The sequence below is a fragment of the Saimiri boliviensis genome, chromosome 1, assembly GCF_048565385.1.
Source record: "Saimiri boliviensis isolate mSaiBol1 chromosome 1, mSaiBol1.pri, whole genome shotgun sequence".
NCBI lineage: Eukaryota > Metazoa > Chordata > Mammalia > Primates > Cebidae > Saimiri > Saimiri boliviensis.
This window is the reverse complement of record NC_133449.1, coordinates 134,384,185-134,409,327: the sequence shown is the minus strand read 5'-3', so window position 1 is coordinate 134,409,327 and position 25,143 is coordinate 134,384,185. Positions and strand designations below refer to the sequence as shown.

General features: G+C 48.4%; 1 protein-coding gene across 1 annotated transcript in view; it reads right to left on the bottom strand.

Moving 5' to 3' along the window:
* The window catches only part of LOC101040176 (polycystin-1-like protein 2), a 106,014-nt gene that overhangs the window by 73,700 nt on the left and 7,171 nt on the right, over window positions 1-25,143 (bottom strand). The window contains exons 4-10 of the mRNA XM_003938081.4: window positions 19,712-19,822; window positions 17,904-18,051; window positions 13,044-13,273; window positions 9,487-9,891; window positions 5,394-5,471; window positions 3,192-3,241; window positions 773-890 (exon numbers count right to left, since the gene is read on the bottom strand). Of these exons, the coding sequence (XP_003938130.2) occupies window positions 773-890; window positions 3,192-3,241; window positions 5,394-5,471; window positions 9,487-9,891; window positions 13,044-13,273; window positions 17,904-18,051; window positions 19,712-19,822 (1,140 nt within the window). The remainder of the gene's footprint in view (window positions 1-772; window positions 891-3,191; window positions 3,242-5,393; window positions 5,472-9,486; window positions 9,892-13,043; window positions 13,274-17,903; window positions 18,052-19,711; window positions 19,823-25,143) is intronic.

Genomic DNA, 25,143 nt, shown 5'->3' with positions numbered 1-25,143 from the left:
CCTGTAAAAAACGAGGGTACCATTGCTACAATGTAAGTGCTAGTGTTGCCATTTTGGTTTGCTGGAAAATTCCTGACTCACTTCCTCCTTCTAGATTCTCTCCAAGGGGCTGGGATAAGGGGAGGGGTTCACATGAGAGGGGAGGAGCATTTTATCCCTGTTGTTTGGAAATGCCAGCTTGTGGACCAGCTTTTCAGGTTTTGTTGTTTTAAAATCCTTTAGCTCCCCTCATTGCCTGCGTTCAGTGCCACCCTTGTTCCGTCACTGCTTTCTCCACCTCCTATTTCTTTGCTTTCTTTCTTTCTTATTTATTTATTTAGAGATGGAGTCTTACTCTGTCTCACAGGCTGGAGTGCAGTGATACGATCTTGGCTTACTAAAAGCTCCACCTTCCAGATTCAAACAATTCTCCTGCCTCAGCCGCCTGAGTAGCTGGAATTAACCGTGTGCACCACCATGCCTGGCTAATTTTTGTATTTTTAGTAGAGACAGGGTTTCGCCACATTGACCAGGCTGGTCTCAATCTCCTGACCTCCAGCGATCCACCTGCCTTGGCTTCCCAAATTGCTGGGATTACAGGTATGAGCCACCATGCCCGGCCTCACCTCCTATTTCCATGGAATTTGCAAGCTCTGGGAAGTACAAGTTACATAAAAATGTCAGGCATAGGGAAAGCTGGTGTGAAGATTAAGAAAAAGAACAGCAAAATCTGACTGCTGCTCACCACTTCTTGGTGAAAACAGGACAATTCAAGAACTCTATCGTCACCCACCACATGACCATTGGAAGCGTAAATCCTTGTCATGGTCCAGCCAGTCCAGGGTCACTGCTGTGAAAGGATCCACGTATGGACCAGGTTGGATATACACCTTCATATCGCCTTCTTCTTTCTGCAGAAAAAGCAGCCAGCTGGTGAGACTCCAGCTACAGGGAGCTCAGCCTCATTGTGGGGTGCTGTTGGCACTCCCCCTTTCACCCCAGAGCAGTCCGCACCAAGAGTAGCCACAGTGTAAGGTGTGGAGTGGAGACAGACCCTAGCCAATCCCCCTGGCTTTCTTCTCCTCATGGGGCGTGGAGTTGGCGGCTCAGGATCCCTGGGTAAATCACATTATTCTGAGTGAGGGCTGGGGGCACATGAGTGTTCCTGGAGTAAGCTCTGCTGGGACTTGTTAAACAGCTCAGGCTGTGGAGCCTCTTGCTCAAGACCCAAAGTCCTGGCCTGAAATCACATGGGGCTACAGTGGAACTGAACCCTTAGGGGCCTCCCGTGGCTTGAGAATAAAATCTAAACTTTTTGCCTTGGTCCCTAAGACCCCACGTGATCTGGCCTCTGTCCATGTCTCTGTAATCTCCTCCATCCCTCTCCTTCACCAGGCTCCAGCCAGACTGGCTTCAGGCCATTGCCTGCCTCTGAGATCTGCCCACTCAGAAAGCTCTTGTTCTGTTTTCCAGCATGGCTGTCCGGCTTATCTTCATGAGTCCACTTACACGTCACCTCTGGAGAGGCCATGTCCGATCACATCAGCCAGACCACCCTGTTCATTACTATCACTGCACCTATTGGTTCTTATTAGACACTTATCACAATTCCTAATTCTATGATAATTTGTCGGCGTTTTTGCTGTTCTTTTTGTTTTTGAGACAGGGTCTTACTCTGTCTGCCAGGCTGGAATACAGTGGCACTGCGATGGCTCACTACAGCCTCAGCCTCTCAGGCTCAAGCTATCCTCCCACCTCAGCCTCCCTAGTAGCTGGGACCACAGGCATGCACCTTGATGCCTGGCTGATTTTTGACTTTTTTTTTTTTTTTTAGAGATAGGGGTCTCACTTTGTGGCTCAGGTTGGTCTCAAACTCCTGGGTTCAAGTGATCCTCCCACCTTGGCTTCCCATAGTGCTGGGATTACAGCCCTGGGCCACTGTACCTGGCCAATATGTTCATCAGTATCACTCAGCAAGCTTCATGAAGGCAGGGACCATATGTGCTTATTGACCGTGGCATTCCCAGCCCCTAATACTAAGCCTTGAACATTATAGATGCGTAATGTCTTTGTTATAGAATAACTGCATGCATGAACAACATCAACAGCAAGGAGATGAACTTAGTGATGTTATAAAAAACTAAAGAGCGTGGGCCTGTTTTCTTTTTTTTCTTACTTTTTCTTTTTTGAGATGGAGACTCACTTTGTCACCAGGCTGGAGTGCAGTGGTGTGATCTCAGCTCAGTGCAACCTCTGCCTCCTGAGTTCAAGCGATTCTTCTGCTTCAGCCTCCCTGAGTAGCTAGGACTACAAGTGCACGCCACCACACCGGGCTAAGTTTTGTATTTTTAGTAGAGATGGAGTTTCACCATATTGGCCAGGCTGGTCTTGAACTCCTGACCTCATGATCCACCCGCCTTGGCCTCCCAAAGTGCTGGGATTACAGGTGTGAGCCACCACGCCGGGCCCCTGCTTTCTAATATAAGCATTAAAAGCAATACATTTCCCTCTGAGCACTGCTTTACCTGCATTCCACAAATTTGCATAGGTTGTAGTGTCATTATCATCCAGTTAGAAATATTCTCTAATTGCCCTTGTGATTTCTTCTTGACTTGTTGATTTTTTTAGAAGTGTGCTTTTTAATTGTCAAGACATCTAACAGATATCTACATATCCTAGACAGCTTTTATCAATTTACAACGTAACTCTGTTGTGATTAGACAACACGCTTTGTTTGAATTCAGTGATTTTGGGACTCTTTTCAAGTGGAAGAAGCCTCAAGGATTCCTAGCGCTCTGGCTATTGGTACCAACAAACCAAAACTGAGAGTTTGAACATCTTTTTTTTTTTTTTTTTTTTTTTTTTTTTTTTGAGACGGAGTTTTGCTCTTGTTACCCAGGCTGGAGTGCAATGGCGCGATCTCGGCTCACCGCAACCTCCGCCCCCTGGGTTCAGGCAATTCTCCTGCCTCAGCCTCCTGAGTAGCTGGGATTACAGGCACACGCCACCATGCCCAGCTAATTTTTTTTTTTTTTTTGTATTTTTAGTAGAGACGGGGTTTCACCATGTTGACCAGGATGGTCTTGATCTATTGACCTCGTGATCCACCCGCCTTGGCCTCCCAAAGTGCTGGGATTACAGGCTTGAGCCACCGCGCCCGGCCTGAACATCTTTTCCTTGTGAGGTTAATTTTTTTTTTATTAAATACTCACATTCTTTCCTTCAGCATTCATCCCAGATAGTTCTTGGAGACTCGAAGGGGCTGTGAATACAGCGGGAAAGGGTATCAAGCTTTGATTGGAAACCTTATAAAAGGTTGTCAAAAAGTAGAGTCAGACAGTCATATGGAAAATGCTCCCAGGGGCATCAGCCTGTCTTTGAAAATGGTTTCAGGGAGCATAGCAAACAGGTCATAGGGAAATGGATTAAAAGTGAGCCATCATGTCCACCTCTGGACTAAAGACCTCTCTTTGGTAGTTGAGAAAGAGGCAGCTGTCAATGCAGATAAAACACAAGATTTAGATTCAGACAGATGCAGCTATGCACTGCCATTTTCTTTTCAACCCAGAGGCACAATCGCAGCTCACTGCAGCCTCTGCCTCCCAGGTTCAAACTATTCTCCTGCCTCCGCCTCCTGGGTAGCAGGGATTACAGGCACCCACCACCACACCCAGCTAATTCTTTATATTTTTAGCAGAGATGGGGTTTCACCATGTTGGCCAGGCTAGTCTTGAACTCCTGAGCTCAGCTGATCCACCCGTCTCGGCCTCCCAAAGTGCTGGTATTACAGGCGTGAGCCACCATGCCTAGCTTGCACTGCTAATGTTTAACTACCAGTAAAGGAGATGGGAGTGGAGCCCTGATTTGTAGCATTTGTCAATTTCCATTGGTACAGATCTGCACACCAAGCTATAAACCTGATGCTACCAAATATAGAGTGAGGAGAAATGAGCATGCTCACCTCTGGCAAGTGGGTGGAGTCAGCACCTCACACTATGCTGTGTTTTCAGATTCTCTTATTGGCCTCCTATTGGCTACATGAACTGGGCGGGTGACTTGGCCTCTCTGAGTCTTGGTTTCCTCATCTGTAAAAATGCCTGGAGGCCATCCCTATTTCTTGGGGCTCCAGGAAGACTGAATACAGTGCTGTTTATAGAATCGCTTTGTAAACTATACATCTAGGAAGAATGTTAGTGTGTCAACTTTAAATAATGAAGAAAGATACACTCAACTGATGATTCTGAAATATATATATAGAGAGAGACACACACACATATATATGGGTTTTTTTTTTTTTTTTTTTTTTTTTTGAGATGGCTTTTGTCATCCAGGCTGTAGCGCAGTGGCACAATCTCGGCTCACTGCAAGCTGCACCTCCCAGGTTCAAGCGATTCTCCTGTGCTGAGTGGCTGGGATTATAGGTGTGCACCACCATACCCAGCTAATTTTTGTATTTTTAGTAGAGGTGGAGTTTTGCCATGTTGGCCAGGTTGGTCTCGAACTCCTGACCTCAAGTGATCCACTACCTCAGCCTCCCACAGTGCTGGGATTGCAGGCATGAGCTACAGTGCCCAGCTGGCTTTTCATTTTCTGAGCTGATAAAATTTCCTTTTGACCCAAGCTAGTATGAGCTTCTTTTCTGTCCCTTGCTACTTGAATTGTCCTAGCAAACATATTCCAGTGAACTCTAACTCGGTGATGGCTACTGTCACCTAGCTCCCCACCAGCCGTCACCCCAGCTTTCCTCCTGGCAGCTGGAATCCAGCTTCTCCCATAGAACCTGAAAATGCTGGATATCTGCTTTTCCAGAGCACTTTATAGCTGGAGACAGGACCCTACTTTGGTCATGATACCTCAGATGATGATTGCTTAGAGTGAGTGGGAAAGACTTTTACCCTAACAAAAAGAGATGTGCAGTAGGAAATCCCCCTTCCTCCACTGCTGGCTAACCTGGGTTGACATACAATGTCTGGAATTGCAGCAGTCACTTTGACTCCTTGAGCAACAACCCTAAGGCAGTCCCACAGCACTAAGGATGGCAGAGCAGAAAGATGGACTGAGGCTGGTTTCTTGCTGGCACCACTGAGCTACCTAGCCAACCCTGGAACTGCTTACCTCCTACTTCTTACGTAGGACAAGAAAGCCCTGAATCTGAAGCCACTTAGGTTGAACTTTCTGTTCCTTGCAGCTTAAAGCATCATAATGAACACAAACTCTTGTTTTAGAATTCTGTATCAGCGGTTAAATGTTTTACTGTAAACATCATTGCCTCCTTAGAATAACTGGAGGATTCTAACCATTTGTAGAGCAAGATGCATATTCAGAGCCCTGATTAGAAAAGGCCCCTCATGAAAGCCCAAGCAGGTGCAATGGCCTGGACTCCTGGTAAAAGGTTTTACGCCCCAACACCTTGCCTGTGATAGTGATGTTCCCGATGTCCAGACTCAGGCTGGAGAAGGCATTCCTCACCAGGATGGTGACCAGAAAGGTGCCTGCAATACAAAGGACTCAGAGTCACAGCTGTTGTCATTAATTTGACCGCTTGAACCCAGCTTGCTTCTCTAGTCCACTGATGCCTCCAATGAAGTGTTTCACCTCTGAGCATTTAAGGAATCCCTGCTGTATGCCAGGCACGGTGCAAGGCTCTGGGGACACAGAGATGAAGGAATTTGCTTCTTGTCCTCAAGGGTCTTATCAGGTAGTAGACACGTAGAACAGTGAATGCCAAACCATGGGAGGAATTGGCATGGGGCATTGGGGGAGGCCACTTCAACCTCAGGAGAGAAAGAAATGGTTCACAGGATGGAGCCAGGGCTGGAGCTAAATTCCAATGGTGAAGTAGGTGCTCGATAGATAAGATTGGGGATTCCCAGGAGGGAGAGACATGGCAGGATTGTGAGAAGGTTGGAGAGAGAGGAGAGGGAATTTTTTTTTTTTTTCAGCAGGGTCTCACTCTGTCATCTGGACTAGAATGCAGTGGCACAGTCTCAGCTCAGCACAACCTCCGCCTCCCAGGATCAAGTGATTCTCCTGCCTCAGTTTCCCAAGTAGCAAGAATGACAGGCACATGCCACCACGCCCAGCTAATTTTTCTATTTTTAGTAGAGATGGGGTTTCGCCATGTCGGCCAGGCTTGGAGAAGGATTTATAAGGTTTATTTAGACGCATGTGTGTCCCATTCCTTCTCCCTAAGGGGGAAGGCGTGGTGGGGAGAGGCTACCTTCTGTCTTCTCAAGCTCAGAGAGAAGCGCTTCAGAGTGGAACCTTCCTTGGAAAGCCTGGTTTGTGTGTGTTTGGGGTCTGCGTGGACAGGCTCTGTACTCAGGCCCTTGAAGGAACAGTCTGATGGGAAGACGTGCGGGTGGGGAGGAGGCGGGAGGAAGGGGCTGCATTTCTGCATCTGGGAAATAACTGCATTTGGCTGGAAGGGGGCCAAGAAATGGGTCAGAGTCGGCCAAGAAATGGACCAGATGTGTGCCTTGGGGATAGGGGAGCTAATGAGGGCAGAGAGAATGAAGAGAGTCCAAGAGAGAGAGCGGGGAGGTGGCCAGGGAGAAGCAGCCACGGCATGTGGCCAGGTAAAAGGGAGGCATCCCCTACCATCTCAGTAGCAAAGGTCTGTAAGGCCCAGCTGGGGTTCCCAACAACCCAGAAAAGCTCCTACAAGGAAGAGGCAGCCTTAGCCAGGTGCTGTGGCTCACGCCTGTCATCCCAGCACTTTGGGAGGCTGAGGCAGGCAGATCACCTAAGGTCAGGAGTTCGAAACCAGCCTGACCAACATGGAGAAATCCCGTCTCTGCTAAAAATACAAAATTAGCCGGGCGTGGTGGCGAATGCCTGTAGTCCCAGCTACTCCGGAGGGTGAGGCAGGAGAATTGCTTGAACCCAGGAGGCGGAGGTTGTGGTGATCTGAGATCGCATCAATCCAATGCTCTCCAGCCTGGGCAACAAGAGCAAAACTCCATCAAGAAAGAAAGAAAGAGAGAGAGAGAGATAGGAGGAAGGAAGAGAGGGAGGGAGGGAGAAAAAGAGAAAGAAAGAAGAAAGGAAAGAAAGAAGCAGTTTCAAAAATTTGCTAGGTTGTAAGAACCCCGCCAGCCAGGACTGGGCCGGCACCACCAAGTGCAAATGTCCCTGTCCTGTCCTGTTCTCTTTTCATCCTTCCACCCCCACCACCTCTGGAGTCGTCCAAATCTGTTGGCCTTAGGGGCAGGAGAAGTCTGTTAATCATCTAATAGAGACCAGAAAGGTTGCAAGGCATGTGGAGATTTTATCAGAGAAGGATCTTTATCAGGGAGTGACCTTTATAGCAGTGACTTTTATGGGAGGAGTAATTTTTATAGGTGACAAAGCAAAATCAGCATCCGGCGTGACTTTCCTGCTGCAGCAGCCTCTAGACTTTCCCTCTTCCAAGCCGGACCCTTGGGATCTGGCAAAGACTCAGTGGTTTTCGTCTCGATCCTATTGTGCCTTCTGCTGTCTGGTTTGTGGCGTTGCTCACAGAGGGCATGGTAACCCCACACCTGCACAGTGTCCCCCGTTTTCTGTCGCACCTCTGAGATCCAGGGGGAGCTATGGGCAGGTCCTGGATAGGCTGGAGACTCTGCCATTCTCATCACATTTGTGCCTGCTGATCTCATCACAGGGCCCTCAAGGACTCTCTGTGCCTTCTGATTAAATGCAGATGGGCACTGTGGCCGCCTCCACCCCCTCACCCCCTGGCTGGTGCCTGCCAGTCTGTCCTCCAATCAGCATCATGGCAAATACTTCTTAGATAGGCTAGAGATGGAACTTGGACCCCTGCCCTGCCTCATCGATGTCTCGGCTACAAGCTGGAGCGGGGAGGGTGGCCCATGGCAGGCACGGACACCAGTCAGATCATCCAGACATTGCACCATAAATCTTGCTCAAGATACCATACCCAGTGATTGCAGACCTTGAAGAAACTGAAACAAACAGCTCCCACCTTAAATCTTACTCAGGGGAGTTAACCCTGTGGCCTACATGCACAGAAGACCAGAAAAATCACCAATCTTTACCCTTTGCCTCATTGTAATACTAAAAGTCATACCCAGGGGTGGAGATTCAACATGCTAATGAGACATGTCACACATCAAGAAGCATGTGACCAGAATGCACAGGCACTGAAAATTCCCCACCCCCACAACCTTAAACATCACCCTTTTCCTACCCTACCTCCTTTACGAATGCCAGGCACAGTGGCTCATGCCTGTAATCCCAGCTCTTTGGGAGGTCAAGGTGGGTAGATCATGTGAGGTCAGGAGTTCAAGTCCAGCCTGGCCAACATAGTGAAACCCCATCTCTGCTAAAAACACAAAAATTAGTCAGGCGTGGTGGTGCATGCCTGTAGTCTCAGCTACTCAGGAGGTTGAGGCAGGAGAATCACTTGAACCCTGGAGGTGGAGGTTGCAGTGAGCCGAGATCACGCCACTACACTCCAGTCTGGGCAACAGAGTGAGACTCTGTCTCAAATAATAATAATAATAATAATAATAAAGGCAGGCCAGGCACAATGACTCATGCCTGTAATCCCAGCATTTTGGGAGGCCAAGGCAGATGGATCACCTGAGGTCAGGAGTTCAAAACCAGCTGGGCCAAAATGGTGAAACCCCATCTCTGCTAAAAAAAAAAAGTCGGCCGTGGTGGTGCACATCTGTAATCCCAGCTGCTTGGGAGGCTGAGGCACAAGAATTGCTTGAACCCAGGAGGCAGAGGTTGCAGCGAGCTGAGATCGTGCCACTGCACTCCAGCCTGGGCGACAGAGCAAGACTCAATCTCAAAAACAAACAACAAAAAAAAACACCCTCGCAACTCTCTTCAGAGAGTCAGCCCCTGAACTTCCCCTGCAGTGCTGCCTCGTTTACGTTTGAACATAAGCCTCTAACAGAAGCGTCGTCCAGGAAAGTGTGAGTATGACAGCTTAAGACCCCATTGCCAGTGAGGCTTCCTCGCTCCATCGCCGTCTCTGCCATCCTTGGTTTTTACCTACCTTTGCCCCTAGGGCATCACCTGCAGTTTCCCAAGCCACACTCTTCTCTAGGGATGTTTGAAGAAATCTGAATATGCCTGCTCTCTTACAGGGGCCCTAAATGGGGGTGATTTGGCAACCTCTGACACTTTTATCATCGTGACTTGCAGTGCTAGTGCTGCTAGCATCTAGTGAGTAACAGCTAGGGATGCTGCTAAAACTCCTTCAGTACCAGGCCCCAGCTGTAACAAGGAATGATCCAGCCCCAAATGTCCGAAGCGGCGATGCTGAAAACCTCTGCAACTGGAAACCCCATGACGGCAGATAACATCTGGCCGTCCCTTCTCTTGTGACGCAGGCAGAGGGCGTGGTAACCCCACACCTGCACAGTATCACCCACATCTGTAAACCACATCTATGTCCAGGACACACTGGAAAACCGGCTGGCAGGACCCTGGGCACCAAGTCAGAAAGGGAGGAGGAGGGGCATCGGAAGGGGAGCCACCAACCCCATGTACCTTCAATGGGAACAGCCAGGTGGTAAATCCCATATGACTCCCCAGAGCTCACTTGCTTGAGGGTGAAGGTTGCATTGAGTCCTGCCAGCTCAAAGGTGGTCTCCTCTGGGGTGCCCTGAGCCACTGAGACATTGATCAATAGGTCCTGTCCAAGCTCCACGTGGTGAGAAGCCCAGGAGGCCTGCAACCCCGAAAGCAGCTCCACCAAGTAAACTGTGACGTTCCTGGAGAGTGTGGAGGTGGCAGTGTTGCTGGTGGCTTGGATCTCCAGGCAGTGCTTCCCAGGGCCCACCAGTTTCTGGGTTTCTCTGTCCAGGGTCAGATTGTATGGCAGTGAGCCCGTTTGGGTGGTGGACTTGGCCAGGGTTACAACACCCGAAAGCACAGTGTAAGTGACTCCTGTTCCTGGGTAGGGTAAGAAAAGTTGAAGAATGTTGGTACCAGCCATGCCGTTGGTAACACTGTGTCAGTTTAGACTCAGTCTGTGAAGCCTGATTCTGGATATGGACAGAGATTCAGATACAGATAGAAAGAAGTATGTAAGGATGTGCCCCTTTCTTCAGATATTCATGGTGATTATCCCTGAGTATTAGGTTAATGAGTGATTTCATCTTTTTGGGGTCCTCTCTGTTCATATGCATATTCTGACTTATTCATACTATGCATGTGTTACCTGAGAACCTGAGTATTTATAATTAAAAAATTACCACATTTAGTTGCCAGGGACATCATAGTCGGGGGAGGAGGAGGACTCAAAGGGAGCATCTCTTAAGTGTGTGGACCGATTTTTATGCATGAGAATGATCTCAGGTCTTGTTTTAAGCAGGACCAAGTGAAGCCATTCCTTCAACCTGCACTGCTGACTGCCGGCACCCTGCAAACCAACCTGAGAACTCAGCCCATTTGTGGTAAGATGGGGCTCCCTTGCAGTTTGCTGATGGTTGTTCTTACTGGATGCTAAATATTGTGGTTGACTCTTAAAATCTGACTTAAATCAACAAATTAGGATTCTTTCTTTCTTTCTTTTTTTTTTTTTTTTTTTTTTTTTTGAGATGGAGTCTCGCTTTGTTGCCCAGACTAGAGTGCAGTGGCACAACCTTGGCTTACTGCAACCTCTGCCTCCTGGCTTCAAGTGATTCTTCTGCCTCAGCCTCCTGAGTAGCTGGGACTACAGGCGCCCACCACCACACCCAGCTAATTTGTGTATTTTTAGTAGATACGGGTTTCACCATATTGGCCAGACTGGTGTCGAACTCCTGGCCTTGTGGTCCACCTGCCTCGGCCTCCCAAAGTGTTGGGATTACAGGCATGAGTCACCACCCCTGGCAGGATTCTTTCCCATAAAAACCAAGCTAGTATAGTTCTTGTTTGAATAATGGCGATGATGATGATGATGATTTTGATGACTATGATGTAAGCCCCGTAAGAATGGAAACTCTGACTTTCATATTTACTGCTGCTTCCACCACACCTGGCACTCAATTATATTAGTAGGATGAGTCAATAAATGAAGGCTTATTTTGTTTCCTCAGGTGCACATAATGAGCCCTATTCATCCAACAAGCATACAAGAACACAGGGGGTTTCCTAAGCACTGTGTTAAAGTCCCATATGGCTTTCATAGTTATTGCAATGAGAGGGCTCCAGGTGGGATGTGAGGTCAAACTGAGCCACATGCTCATTGCTCTAGCTCTGTGCTGCCCTATTTACATGAACGGGCCTCTATTCTGATCTCGAACTGGGCCTGGGCTTCAGGAAAGATGCTGCCCTGGGTGAGGATGGATCTTAGCCAGAAGGGTCTCTGTTTAGAGAAGGGACAATAATTAAAATATTTAACAACCAACACTGCATGGGAATAGAATGGATGCGCTGATGAATCAGAATAGACACTGCGACCAACAAACAGATGCCATGACCAATCAGAATAGACCCTGTGACCAATCAGAATGGACACTGTAACCAATCAAAATAGACATGACAACCCATCACAGCAGTCTCTGTGTCCAATCAGAAAACATACTATGACCAGGTGCAGTGGCTCACGGCTGTAATCCCAGCACTTTGGGAGGCCGAGACAGACAGATTACCTGAGGTCAAGAGCTCGAGATCAGCCTTGCCAACATAGCCAAACGCCATCTCTACTAAAAATACAAATACAAATAAAAATAAAAAAATAACCAGGTGTGGTGGCATGCACCTGTAGTCCCAGCTACTCGGGAGGCTGAGTCATGAGAATCATTTGAACCCTGGTGGTGGAGGCTGCAGTGAGCTGAGATCGTACCACTGCACTCCAGCCTGGGCAACAGAGCAAAACTGTGTCTCAAAAAAAAAAAAAAAAAAAAAAAAAAAAAATAGACACTGTAACCAATCAGAATGGACATGACAACCAATCAGAGCAGTATCTGTGACCAATCAGAAAACACTGTGACCAATCAGAGTGGACTCCAGCCAGAACAGCTGGCATGCATACCAGTGGGTGCAGCTGAATACTGGCCCTGGTGAGGGGCAACGTGATTGTGCCAAGCTAGTCAATGCTGGCTGCAGTGAGAGGGACTCAGGCCCAGTTGGTAGCAGTCTCAGTGCCACCTCATCCTATTCAAATTCCCAACAAGAAGTGACCTGGAACTTCAGTTCTACAGGGATGCAAAGAAGGGCCTTTGGAAGGCTGGGAGCAGTCACTAGCTTTCCAGCCTTCTGACTCTGGGTAAATGTTTTAACCTTTCTGTGTCTTCATTTCCTTATCTGTGAAATGAAGGTAAAACTAGTATGTGCTGAGTAGGAAAGTTTACTTAGAACAGTGCCTGGCACACACTTGGTACTAAAAAAACAAATAAACGATAGTTTAAAAATGAATTCATCTGGGCGCAGTGGCTCATACCTATAATCCCAGCCAGCACTTTGGGAGGCTGAGGTGGTGGATTGTCTGAGGTCAAGAGTTTGAGACCAGCCTGACCAACATGGTGAAACCCCATCTCTACTAAATGCAAAAAATTAACCAGGCATGGTGGCTTATGCCTGTAATCCCAGCTACTTGGGAGGCTGAGGCAGGAGAATCACTTGAACCCAGGAGGTGGAGGTTGCAGTGAGCTGGATTGTACCATTACACTGCACTTGGGCAAAAACAAAAACAAAAACAAACTCAGTAGGTGATCCTTGTTACTATTTAATGTTTTTTTTTTTTTGAAACAGGGTCTCACTCTGTTGTCCTGGCTGGAATGCAGTGGCACAATCTCAGCTCGCTGCAGCCTCAACCTCTCAGGTTCACGCCATCCTCCCACCTCAGCCATGCAAGTAGCTGGGACTATAGGCATGTGCAAGCATACCTGACTTATTTTTGTACTTTCTGTAGAAATGGGGTCTCACCACGTTGCCTCAAGGCTGGTCTTGAAGTTCCGGGCTCAAGTGATGCACCTGCCTCAGCCTCCCAAACTGATGGAATTACAGGCATGAGCCACAGTGTCCAGCCCACTATTTATTAAGGCCTGGGAGTTGGATAGGTTTGGAGAAAATCAGTGATTTTATGGCTTGCCTTGATGTGTTCAATTCTGCAGACTCACCTCCATCAAGCTCCACCTGAATCCACAGAGGATCCCCAAAGACAGCCTGGCAAAGGGGGCTGGCTCCTGACTTGGACAGGCCAGGGCATGCCGTCACACTGAGCCTCTCCATCTTGTCCCGAATGGTCACTTGCTTCTGAGCTGTCACATGCCACTCGCTGGTTGTGCACTCGGCAAACACGGTAAATTCCCCAGGAGATGTGAACTGGTGGGTCACATTGCTGGACACACTGCCGGCCACAGTCAGGGACATTACCAGTGTTGGGAAAACACAGAGACATGCATTTACACACGCAATGACAGGGTTTGGATCTGTGCTCCTGGCCAAATCTCATGTTGAATTGCAATCAACATGTTATATGTAAATGGTGCCACAAAAGAAGCAGCACTCAAATATAAATTTCCTCAGCAAGGCAATTTACTTCTATAGAAGGGTGCAGCTCACAGATGAACAATGGTGAGCACACACCTGAACAGGGGAGGGAAAGGGGTTCTTATTCCTGATGCAGGTAGCCCCTACTGCTGTGTCGTTCTCTTATTGGCTAGGGTTGGACAACACAGTCTAGTCTAATTCCGACTGGCTCTTTTAAGGGGAACAGGGGTATGAGCCGGAGTGGCGGGGTGGGTAGTTTGGCAGGAAGGACAGTTAGGGGACAGGTCAGAGCAGGTAGCCAGGGATGACCTAGGTCAAAGCAGGTGACCGGAGCAGGTGACTGGGGCAGGTGACCAGGATGAGTCAGGACGGAGCAGGGGACCGGGAGAACAGATGTGAACTACTGATTAGAACTGGTGGAAAAGGTTGTTTACTGAAACTGCAAGGAAGTTAAACTTAAAATGGAAGACAAAGAACTGAACATACTGACATACTGATTCTTCGAAGTGAAACTTGGAGTTCACTCTACCTAACATCCCCAGTGTTGGAGGTGGGGCCTGGGGGAAGGTGATTGGCTCATGGGGTGTTGGAGGTGGGGCCTGGTGGAAGGTGATTGGCTCATGGGGTGTTGGAGGTGGGGCCTGGGGGAAGGTGATTGGCTCATGGGGTGTTGGAGGTGGGGCCTGGTGGAAGGTGATTGGCTCATGGGGTGTTGGAGGTGGGGCCTGGGGGAAGGTGATTGGCTCATGGGGTGTTGGAGGTGGGGCCTGTGGAAAGGTGATTGGCTCATGGGGGCAATTTCTCATGAATGGCTTGGCAGCATCCCCTTGGTACTGTTCTCTTTGACAGTGAGTAGGTTCTCACAAGATCTGGTTGTTTAAAAATCCTTGGCTGGCCAGGTGTGGTGGCTCACACCTGTAATCCCAGCACTTTGGGAGGCCTAGGCGGGCAGATCACTTGAGGTCAGGAGTTTGAGGCCAGCCTGGCCAACATGGTGAAACACCGTCTCTACTAAAAATACAAAAATTAGCCAGGCATGGTGTTGCACACCTGTAACCCAGGTACCAAGGAGGCAGAGGCAGGAGGATTACTTGAACCCAGAAGGCAGAGTTTGCAGTGAGCTGAGATCGCACCACTGCAGTCCAGCCTGGGTGACAGAGTAAGACCTTGTCACACACACACAAAAATCATCAGGTGAGTACTAATAACATTAGCAATAATGTTAACAGCTTAGACCGTGTAGTTCCTGGCCTAAAAACCCTGCTGTTATCCTCTGCAGTGGGTGCTGTAGGGCGTCCCCTAGATTCCACCCTTCAAGCCTAAGGTGTGCCTTCCCCCAGTACACCTATGAGCTGTGGCTGTGAGCGCACAGCTGCATCCATGTCCAGGAGTCCCTTTTAACCAAACGGAGCTGCCTTGCTTAAGCCTGCCTCCCCTCCCTTGGGCATCCTGCATCACTGAGTGCTCGGTGCCAGGGTATAATGGTCTGGCTCTCTGGCCTCAGTTGGAAACAATTCTGAAGGCCATCCCCATTCAGAGGTTTCTGCAGGATGGGCAAGGCCTCGGTGGCCCCTGCCTTCCAGTTTAACTCTCCTCTTGCCTCATCTTAGTACTCCCTCCCCGTGCTCCACATCAGAGTCTACTTCCTGGTCCCTGTGAGACAAAGCAGCAAACTCAAGGAGACAGGTGTGCTCATTTCTGTTTGCCAGCATATCTCAGGAAGCCCCAACTCTGCAGTGACAGGCAGCCCTCCAGAAGAACACTTTGAAGACGAAACAGAATAGAGCACTAGGCTTCCATGTCTCTAGACCGAGTCACTATATTCCTAAAAAGATATATGACTCTGGTCCTTTTCTTACATATAAGATAATGTCTCAGATGGCTAGTGATTATGCTTCTTCAATCTGTAACAAGATTTTTTTTTTTTTTTTTTTTTGAGACAGAGTTTCTGTTTCCCGTGCTGGAGAGCAGTGGCGCAATCTTGACTCACTGCAACCTCCGCCTCTCAGGTTCAAGCGATTCTCCTCCGTCAGCCTCCCATGTACCACCACGTCCAGCTAATTTTTGTGTGTTTTTGTCTGTTTGTTTGTTTTAGTAGAGATGGGGTTTCACCATGTTGGCTGGGCTGGTCTTGAACTCCTGACCCCAAGTGATCCATCCACCTTGGCCTCCCAAAGTGCTGGGATTACAGACATGAGCTACCGAAGCCAGCCAACAAGATAAACTTAGTTGTCTCAAGCCAGATGTACTCTTGCACCCAAACTTTGATGTGGTTTTATGTGGACTGAACCTCCACAACCCATATATAATCTATCAGCTGAAATGCTGTTTGGAGCAGTCTGGCAGAACCTCTCTAAAAGATTCCTACCAAAAAATAAAAAGAAAAAAAAAAGAAAGAAAGAAAGTCTCCTCCTGGGCTGTGGTCGTCAGTCCACAGTTTGCAGTAAGACCTGTAAATAAAACTAACCATAATTATGTAAAAAGCTTGATTTTGCTTTAGTTGACAGACCCCACCTACGTTAGACTGGCTGGCATCAAAGGCTCTTCAGGAACAGCCTCCTGCTGAATTTCCCAGCGTCTGTCAATTTTCCACAGAAGCCTGAACTCCAGGTATGGGGAGGTGCTTGCAGTCATTTGAATATGTCACACCCTTTTAGGTCCATGCTGCTCTCTTTTCTCTAGATCTATTGCTCCTACCTTATAATTCAGGTTCCCCCAGAGAGGGCTTTAACTGTAGGTCACAGTAAGCCTTGTATTGTTTTGTGGATTATTGGTTTCCAGACAAATCTCTGCACTCCCAACGTCAATATTTGCAGAAGCTGCTCTGATTAATGACGGAAGAACAATGTCAATTCCTAGATCTGCCAGTAGGTGGCACTTAGCTAACCAACCCTGGCTTCTCACAGATTTCACCACATGCAAATTGTTCTGTAAGGCCAATAACACAATTTCAGAAATGTAGAAAATTTTCCATGACAGAGAAACAAAAAGGCCCTCCGTGCAAATGAACATGAGGCAAGGTGAAAATGAGCTTCTAAAAGAGACATCTTCTGACTTCTATGCAATGTGATTCCCATCAGCTCATGTTATTTAACTACCATGGACACGAAGGGTTTGATTTAAAAATCTTACCTCTTACACTAGTGAGGAGTTAAGAAAAAGTAGGAGGCTGTACCAACACATAAAAGAAAAGCACAGTGACATTTACACAAAATATGTGGCTTCTGTGTACTCAAAAATCAAAATTCATGCGATTTTTCATATTGTAAATTGAGTACTGTGGCTGCTGGTATTGATAAGAAGTCATCAGAAAGGCATTTCCAACTGTTTATAAAAATGATTTTTTAAAGGTAGGTGGTGACTAGGCACAGTAGCTCACACCTGTAAGCCCAGCACTTTGAGAGGCCGAGGTGGGCGGATCACCTGAAGTCAGAAGTTCAAGACCACCCTCGCCAACACAGCGAAACTCCATCACTACTAAAAATACAAAAATTAGCTGGGCATGGTGGAGCACACCTATAGTCCAGCTACTCAGGATGCTACGCAGGAGAATCACTAGAACCTGGGAGGTGGAGGCTGCAGTGAGCTGAGATCTCACCATTGCACTCCAGCCTGGGTGACAGAGTGAGACCCTGTCTCAAAAAAAAGAAAAGAAAGAGAACAAAAAAATCTATGAGGTAGTATGTTTGCAAAAATAGCAGCAGGCTGGGCGTAGTGGCTCACACCTGTAATCTCAACACTTTGAGAGGCTGAGGTGGGTGGATCATGAGGTCAGGAGTTCAAGACAAGCCTGGCCAAGATGCTGAAACCCCATCTCTACTAAAAATACAAAAAAAAAATTAGCCAGGCATGATAGCATGCACCTGTAATCCAAGCTACTCAAGAGGCTGAGGCAGGGAATTGCTTGAACCCAGGAGACAGAGGTTGCCGTGAGCCAAGATCATACCACTGTACTCCAGCCTGGGTGACAGAGCGAGATTCCATCTCAGAAAAATGTAGCAGCAACAGTTCCTCCCATTCCTGAATGGGAGCGCCTTGCAATGTGTCTCCATGCTCCAACTGTCAGTAGGTGGGAGCTACTTCTCCACCTATTGAAACTGGTCTTAGCCATGGAACTTGCTTTGGCCAATGGTGTCTTAGAAATGTAACATGAGCAGAGATTTGAAAAAATGTTTGCTCATCAGGCTCTGCTGTCATCTGCAGCTAGGGACATTTTGCCACCATATGAATGAGCCTAGGCTAACCTGTTGGGTGATGAACAGCACATGCCTCTAGCTGCCATCCAGCTGACCACTAGAAGTGAGTGAGGAAGGTCTTCCTAGACAGCCCACCCTAGCCAACTCCACACAGACACAAAAAGCCACCAGGTCTCCAAAGAACCATAAGAAATGGTAACTTGTTTTAAGCCACCAACTTTTGGGTTGGTTTGTTACGTGACAAAAAAACTGATGATATGACCTGACTCAAGCCTCAGAGATTCCTCTTACCTGGGGGGGTAGTAGGGATCAAAAGTGTGGCTGTCTCCTGTACTAATTATACAGGACAGGTTTCCTATGTAGGGTGAGAGGAGCCATGTCAGAGAGATGGTGACATTATCAAAGATGAAACTCTCCCCGGACACCATCAGCTGCAGGCCTGTGGACCAAAACACAAAATACTGCATGCCCTTGTGAAACAAAATTGCACATTTCTGTTATAACCTACTCTTTCTGGCTACCTGTCCAGTATTTTTATGTGGATCTTTCTTTCTGGTTTTTTTTTTCTTTTTTGAGACGGAGTTTCGCTCTTGTTACCCAGTCTGGAGTGCAATGGCACGATCTCGGCTCACCGCAACCTCTGCCTCCTGGGTTCAGGCAATTCTCCTACCTCAGCCACCTAAGTAGCTCGGATTACAGGTAAGCGCCACCATGCCCAGCTACTTTTTTGTATTTTTAGTAGAGACGGGGTTTCACCATGTTGACCAGGATGGTCTCGATCTCTTGACCTCGTGATCCACCCACCTCAGCCTCCCAAAGTGCTGGGATTACAGGCTTGAGCCACCGCGCCCGGCCTATGTTTTTTTTTGTTTTGTTTTGTTTTTAAGACAGGTCTTGTTCTTTCACCCAGGCTGGATTACAGTGGCACAATCGTGGCTCACTGCAGCCTTCGTCTCCCAGGCTCAGGTGATCCTCCCACCTCAGTAGAGACTGAGTCGCTGGGATTACAGGTGTGTACTACCACACACAGCAAATTTTTATTTTTATTTTTATTTTTTGAGACAGGATTTCACTCTGTCACCTAGGCTGGAGGGCAGTAGTGTGATCTTTGCTCACTGCAACATCTGCCTCCCGGGTTCAAGTGATTCTCCCACCTCAGCCACCCAAGTACCTGGGACTACAGGTGCATGCCACGACGCCTGGCTAATTTTTGTATTTTTGTATATATATATATTTTTTTTTTTTGGTGGAGACAGGGTTTCACCATGTTGGCTGGCTAGTCTAAAATTTTTGACCTCAAGTGATCCACCCCTCCTCATCCTACCAAAGTGCTGGGATTACAGGCATGATCCATGTACCCAGCCTAATTTTTATACTTTATGTAGAGACTAGGTTTCCTCTGTGTTTCCAAGGCTGGTCTCAAACTCCTGGGCTAAAGCTATCCTCCTGCCTTGGCCTCCCAAAGTGCTGGGATTACAAATGTGAGAAACCACACCCAGCCGAAGGGAACAATTTTGAATAAGGAAGTCTCTTAGCACACAGAGATCAGCCCGTGTGGGTGGCTGCTGCCTCTGTTTTCAGGGGAAGATGGACATGCCGTGAAATAAGAGGGAAATTTCTATTTGTTTTTTGTTTTTTTGAGATGGTGTTTGGCTGGGCACGGTGGCTCACGTCTGTAATCCAAGCACTTTGGAGGCCAAGGCGGGTGGATCACCTGAGGTCGGGAGTTCAACACCAGACTGACCAACGTGGTGAAACCCCATCTTTGAAAAAAAGGAGATGGAGTTTTGCTCTTGTTGCCCAGGCTGGAGTACAATGGCACGATCTTGGCTCACGGCAACCTCTGCCTCCCAGGTTCAAGCGATTCTTCTGCCTCAGCCTCCAGTGTAGCTAAGATTACAGGCATGTGCCACTACTCCAGGCTAATTTTATATTTCTAGTAGAGACAGGGTTTCTCTATGTTGGTCAGGCTGGTCTCCAACTCCCGACCTCAGGTGATCCACCCCCCTCAGCCTCCCAACATGCTGGGATTACAGATGTGAGCCACCAGGCCTGGCCTAAGAGGGAAATTTCTATGCTCAAGCACGCTGGGGACTCACCTTCCCGACACTGGTACTGCACCCACAGGTAGCTGCCCTGAGTCGGACACAGGTCTCCAAAGTAGGTCTCATCTGCTGCCACCTGGCATGCCTGCAGCCCTTGGCACTGGCCTGGAAAACACCCACATCCCAGGGGAAGCAGGAATGGTATGCAAGACAAAAGAGGATACATTGAACAGAGCTGCACAGAGATGAATGACCTCTCATCCACCCATTCATTTACCCAACATCCGCCCAACAAATGCCTTTTGATATTTCCTGAGGACCAGGCACTGGGCTAGGTACTCAGGGGATGGAGAAGGAGGATTTCTGCCCTCAAGTAGTTCAGGGTCTAGCATCTTGTTCTCAGACTTCAGCTTGCACAAAATCCCCCTGTGAGGCTTACGAAGATACCGCATTTCTCACCCCACCCCAGCAATTCTGATTCAGTAGGAACAGAGTACAGCTGGAGAATTTGCATTTCTAACCAGCTCCTACAGGATGCTGATCCTGATACTGCTGGACCAGGGACCCCACTTTGAAAACCACCAGTTCAGCAGCATCTAGTCAGATGGCCCAAAATAGAAATCTATACCCGGAGAACCAGCAGAGGGGGTAAGATTAAAATCCTGTATCTATCAGGATGCCTCATGGCCACAGAAGGGAGGAATAGGGATAGCCCATTCCAGAAACTTCAGGGTCATCCAGCACCTCTCCCCCTGTCCAAGGGATGCCTGCAAAGAAGCCTGGGAGAAACAGGCCCAGAACACCCACCTGTGTTTTCCTGGTTACCTGATAGATCCCACCTCTTCTGGGCAGTTGGCCCTGGGCCCACAGAGCCACCCTCACCCTGCCCTGCTCTATATCACAGGGAACTACATTTTCCAAACTCCCTTGGCCACTGGCTTCCAGGTAGGCTTGGCCCATGGCTGGCAGTAATGGAGGACTGGATGGTGGTATATTCATTTCCAATCACTGTTGTAACAAATTACCACTAGCTTAATGACTTACAACAACATGGATTTGTCCAGGTATGGTGGCTGACGCTTGTAATTCCAGGACTTTGGGAGGCCAAGGTGGGCGGATCATGAGGTCAAGAGATCGAGACCATCCTGACCAACACAGTGAAACCTTGTCTCTACTAAAAATATAAAAATTAGCTGGACATGGTGGCACATGCCTGTAATCCCAGCTACTTGGGAGGCTGAGGTAGGAGAACAGCTTGAGCCTGGGAGGCAGAGGTTGCAGTGAGCAGAGATTGTGCCATTGCACTCCATCCTAGGCTACAGAATGAGACTCCATCTCAAAACAAAACAAAAACAAAGATTTTTTGCCAGGTGTGGTGGCTTATGCCTATAATCCCAGCACTTTGGGAGACTGAGGCAGGTGGATCGCTTGAGGTCAGGAGTTGGAGACTAGCCTGGCCAATACAGTGAAAATCCTTGTTTACTAAAAAAACAAAAATTAGCCAGGTGTGGTGGCAGGCGCCTGTAGTCCCAGCTACTCAGGAGGCTGAGGCAGGAGAATTGCTTGAACCTGGGAGGTGGAGGTTGCAGTGTGCCGAGATCACAGCATTGCACTCCAGCCTGGGCAGCAGAGTGAGACTCCATTTCAAAAATAAAATACATGAAAAAATCAGTAAAACAGCACAGATTTTTTAAATCTCACAATTCTGTATGGAGGTCAGAAGTCCGGCTAGGCTCAGCTGGCCTCTGCCCAGGGGTATCACAGGGCTGACACTAAGGTGTCAGCAGGGCTGTGTTTCTTTCTTTTTTCTTTTCTTTTCTTTTCTTTTTTTTTTTTGAGACAGAGTTTCACTCTTGTTTCCCTGGCTGCTAATCATGGGGCTGCAGCGGCATCCCCTGACTTGGCATCTCAGCACTTTCGTGACTCAGAAAACCAATTCCCTACATCAGATTCCTTCTATTGAAAGACCTGGCTGGATACACTCCTCAATCTGAGTTACTCCCATTATATGTATCCACAGCACTAAACTGTAATCTCCAAAAGAGGGGGAGGGTTTATTTTATTTTATTATATTTTATTTATTTATTTATTTATTTATTTATTTATTTATTTATTGAGACGGAGTTTCGCTCGGGTTACCCAGCCTGGAGTGCAATGGCGCGGTCTCGGCTCACCGCAACCTCCGCCTCCTGGGTTCAGGCAATTCTCCTGCCTCAGCCTCCTGAGTAGCTGGGATTACAGGCACGCGCCACCATGCCCAGCTAGTTTTTTGTATTTTTAGTAGAGACAGGGTTTCACCATGTCGACCAGGATGGTCTCGATCTCTCGACCTTGTGATCTACCCGCCTCGGCCTCCCAAAGTGCTGGGATTACAGGCTTGAGCCACCGCGCCCGGCCCTATTTATTTATTTTTAAGACAGGGTCTCACTCTGTTGCCCAGGCTGGAGTGCAGTGGCATGATCTCAGCCCACTGCAACCTCCACCCTTTGAGTTCAAGCAATTCTTCTGCCTCAGCCTCCTGAGTAGCTGGAATTACCAGTACAGGCCACCAAAGCCGGCTAATTTTTGTGTTTTTGATAGAGATGGGGTTTCACCATGTTGGCCAGGCTGGTCTCGAACCCCTTACCTCAAGTTATCTGCCCACCTTGGCCTCCCAAAGTGCTGGAATTATAGGTATGAACCACCATGCCCTGACTCTTGGTTTTTTTTAAGTCTCCTCTCTGCTGCCCCAGCAGGTCCTCCAGTAGGAGCCCCAGGTAACAGGCAGCTGTCAGCAATTAACTAGGATCAGACCCCGCCCCCCAGGATTCTGATTCAGCAGGTATAGGGTGCAGGTAGAGAGTGTGCATTTCTAACAAGCTCCCAGAGGATGCTGACCCCAATACTGCTGGCTCAGAGCCAGCTGGAACAGAGCATGCAGGAATGTCAGCTCCATTTGCAGAGTGTCTACAAAGTGCCACACTCTTCCCCAGGTTCTTCTGACCCTCACAGGAACCCCACGAAACTTTCCTGGGTCACCCAGGCAGCAGGGGCTGAGCTGGGAATGAACCCTGACCTGCTACCCTCTTGTCTGCTGCCCACATCCCGGGGATGCTGCCCCATCCTTGGACTTGGTCTAAGCAGTCTGTGCTGGGGGTAGCAGCAGGGCTCACCTTCCAGCTCACAAATTAAACCACGCAAAATATTTAACATCCCCTTGGAATACATAAAGTGCCTCAAGGTGTGGAGGCCACGTCCCCACTGAGATGTTTTCTAACACTGTGGTTACCCAGCGAGACCATCCAGGGCTCTCTCTCCACCATCATCGTTCATACTGCAGTCCACACCTGAGCCTGCCACCTCATGTCCTCACCACCTTGTCCCCCAGCCATTCTCCCAGCTGGATCCTGCTCTTCCCTCACAGCCAGGTTCCTGGTGCCGCCCCCCATAAAGCTTTCCTGAGCCCTACCTCCACCCCATGATCAGGAGAGCCCCTCTGATCAAACAGGAACACCAGCCACCACCTGGTCTCTGTTCTCAGACTAAACAGCCTCCAAGAGAGGTCTAATTCCAGAACCTGTGTTTTTCTATGACTCTTTGTAGCCACATAAAATCCACTTTAAAAAAAAAGTAAACTAAATCCAATCTAATTCCAGGATTTAACATGCCTTGCAGACAAACTTTAAAACCCCTTCAGCTCCCATGATGCCTCATGGCTCAGAATGTGATCCAGACACCTGGGATCCCAGTGGCATCACTAGGGAGCAAGTTGGAAATCAAGAGGGAGATTTAAAAAAATTTTTGGTTCATTGCTCCATCTCCAGCACATAGAACAGTACCTGGCAGGGAGTAGGTACAAAATGAGTTTTGCATGAATAAACTGACAGTGTCTGCTCTTCTCGGTTGCGGCATTTATCACAGCATTAGTTCATTGCCTGTGTATCACTGTCTCCCCACCATGCTGCGAGCTCTTTGACATACAGAGTTTGGGCAGGGTGCTGTGGCTCATGCCTGTAATCTCAGCAGTTTGGGAGGCCAAGGTGGGTGGATTACTTGAGGCCAGGAGTTTAAGACCAGGCTGGCCAACATGTTGAAACCCTGTCTACAAAAAATAAACAATTAGCCGGATGTGGTGGTGCTCTCCTGTAATTCCAGCTATTTGGGAGGCTGAGGCAGGAGAATGGCTTGAGCCTGGGAGGTGGAGTTTGTAGTAAGCCTCAATTGCACCACTAGTCTCCAGCCTGGGCAACAGAGCAAGACTTCATCTCAAAACGAAAAACAAAAAAAGCCAGTGTTTATTGGCTAACTGACTGAACGAGTGACAAGGGCACTTAGCTACAGACCCCCGGGATCCTCTCTGTGCTCCTCCTCCGACCCCCACAGAGGGTTCAGGGCTCCCCTCTAACATGCTCTCTGAGCTGTGGGTGCCACATTTCAGGAACTTGCAGCTGAGCCTTTGAGGAAATAGCCCACCCAGCCCAGCCCAGCAGTGCCCTGGTGAGGGAGGTACATTTATCCTCCCATCCGGGGCACTTCCTCCTGGCAGGGGCCACAGCCTCAGAAACGCTCGAGTTCTTACTGGCTGGCTGCTTTAGCATTTCCTTTCCCCATGTTGGTTCCAAGAGGTGTGAGGACAAAAAAGCCATTCTCAGTTTCCCAAGGCAGGAGGAGGTCCCGGGAGTATCGGGCATCCCTCCCTGAATCTTCAAAGGGTCTTTGGGCTGAGGCAGAGGTTTAGAGGAGAATTGCAAGGAGCATAACTGGGGAGGCTGGTTCCCGGGACCGGGGCTCGCAGCCTGGCCACAGGGGGCTGTGTCCTCACTTAGCCAAGAAGCAGCAGACCACCTGCCTTCCTTGACCCTGCAGGCTGGCCAGTGGTCACAGCAGCAGAAAGGAGAGGGCTCCCTGATGTCCTGGACCAGGGAAGTCTCTGAGGAGTTTTCACCCCCCAGCAGATGCCAGAAACCCCCATAATCACAGAAACTGAATCCTGGTCACTGAGCAAGTGCACCTCAGAAGTAAGAGTTAATCTGATTTAGGAAAACGAAGCCCTGAAGTTACTTTCCCATGTGAACAAGAGATACCATCCATCAAGAACTTAGCTTCAGCGTCATCCACGGTCACAAAGATTGAGAACCAACCCACACCTCTCCCAACAGAAGAGACAAGTGACAGCACAGTTACACAACAGATTAAACAAACTAGCACAGCATGTATCAAGATGGGCAATACATCTCAAAAACGTAACGTTCAGCAAAACGCGAGAACCAAAACTGAAAGAAAAACGCACTCTGTAGAATGACAGGGTAAGATACCATTACATAAACATTAAAACCCTGCGAAGCGGCAGGGCACGATGACTCAAGCCTGTAATCCCAACATTTTGGGAGGCTGAGGCAGGCAGATCATCTGAGGTCAGGAGGTCGAGACCAGCCTGGCAAACATGGTGAAACCCCATCTCTGCTAAAAATATAAAAAATTAGCCAGGTATGGTGGCACATGCCTGC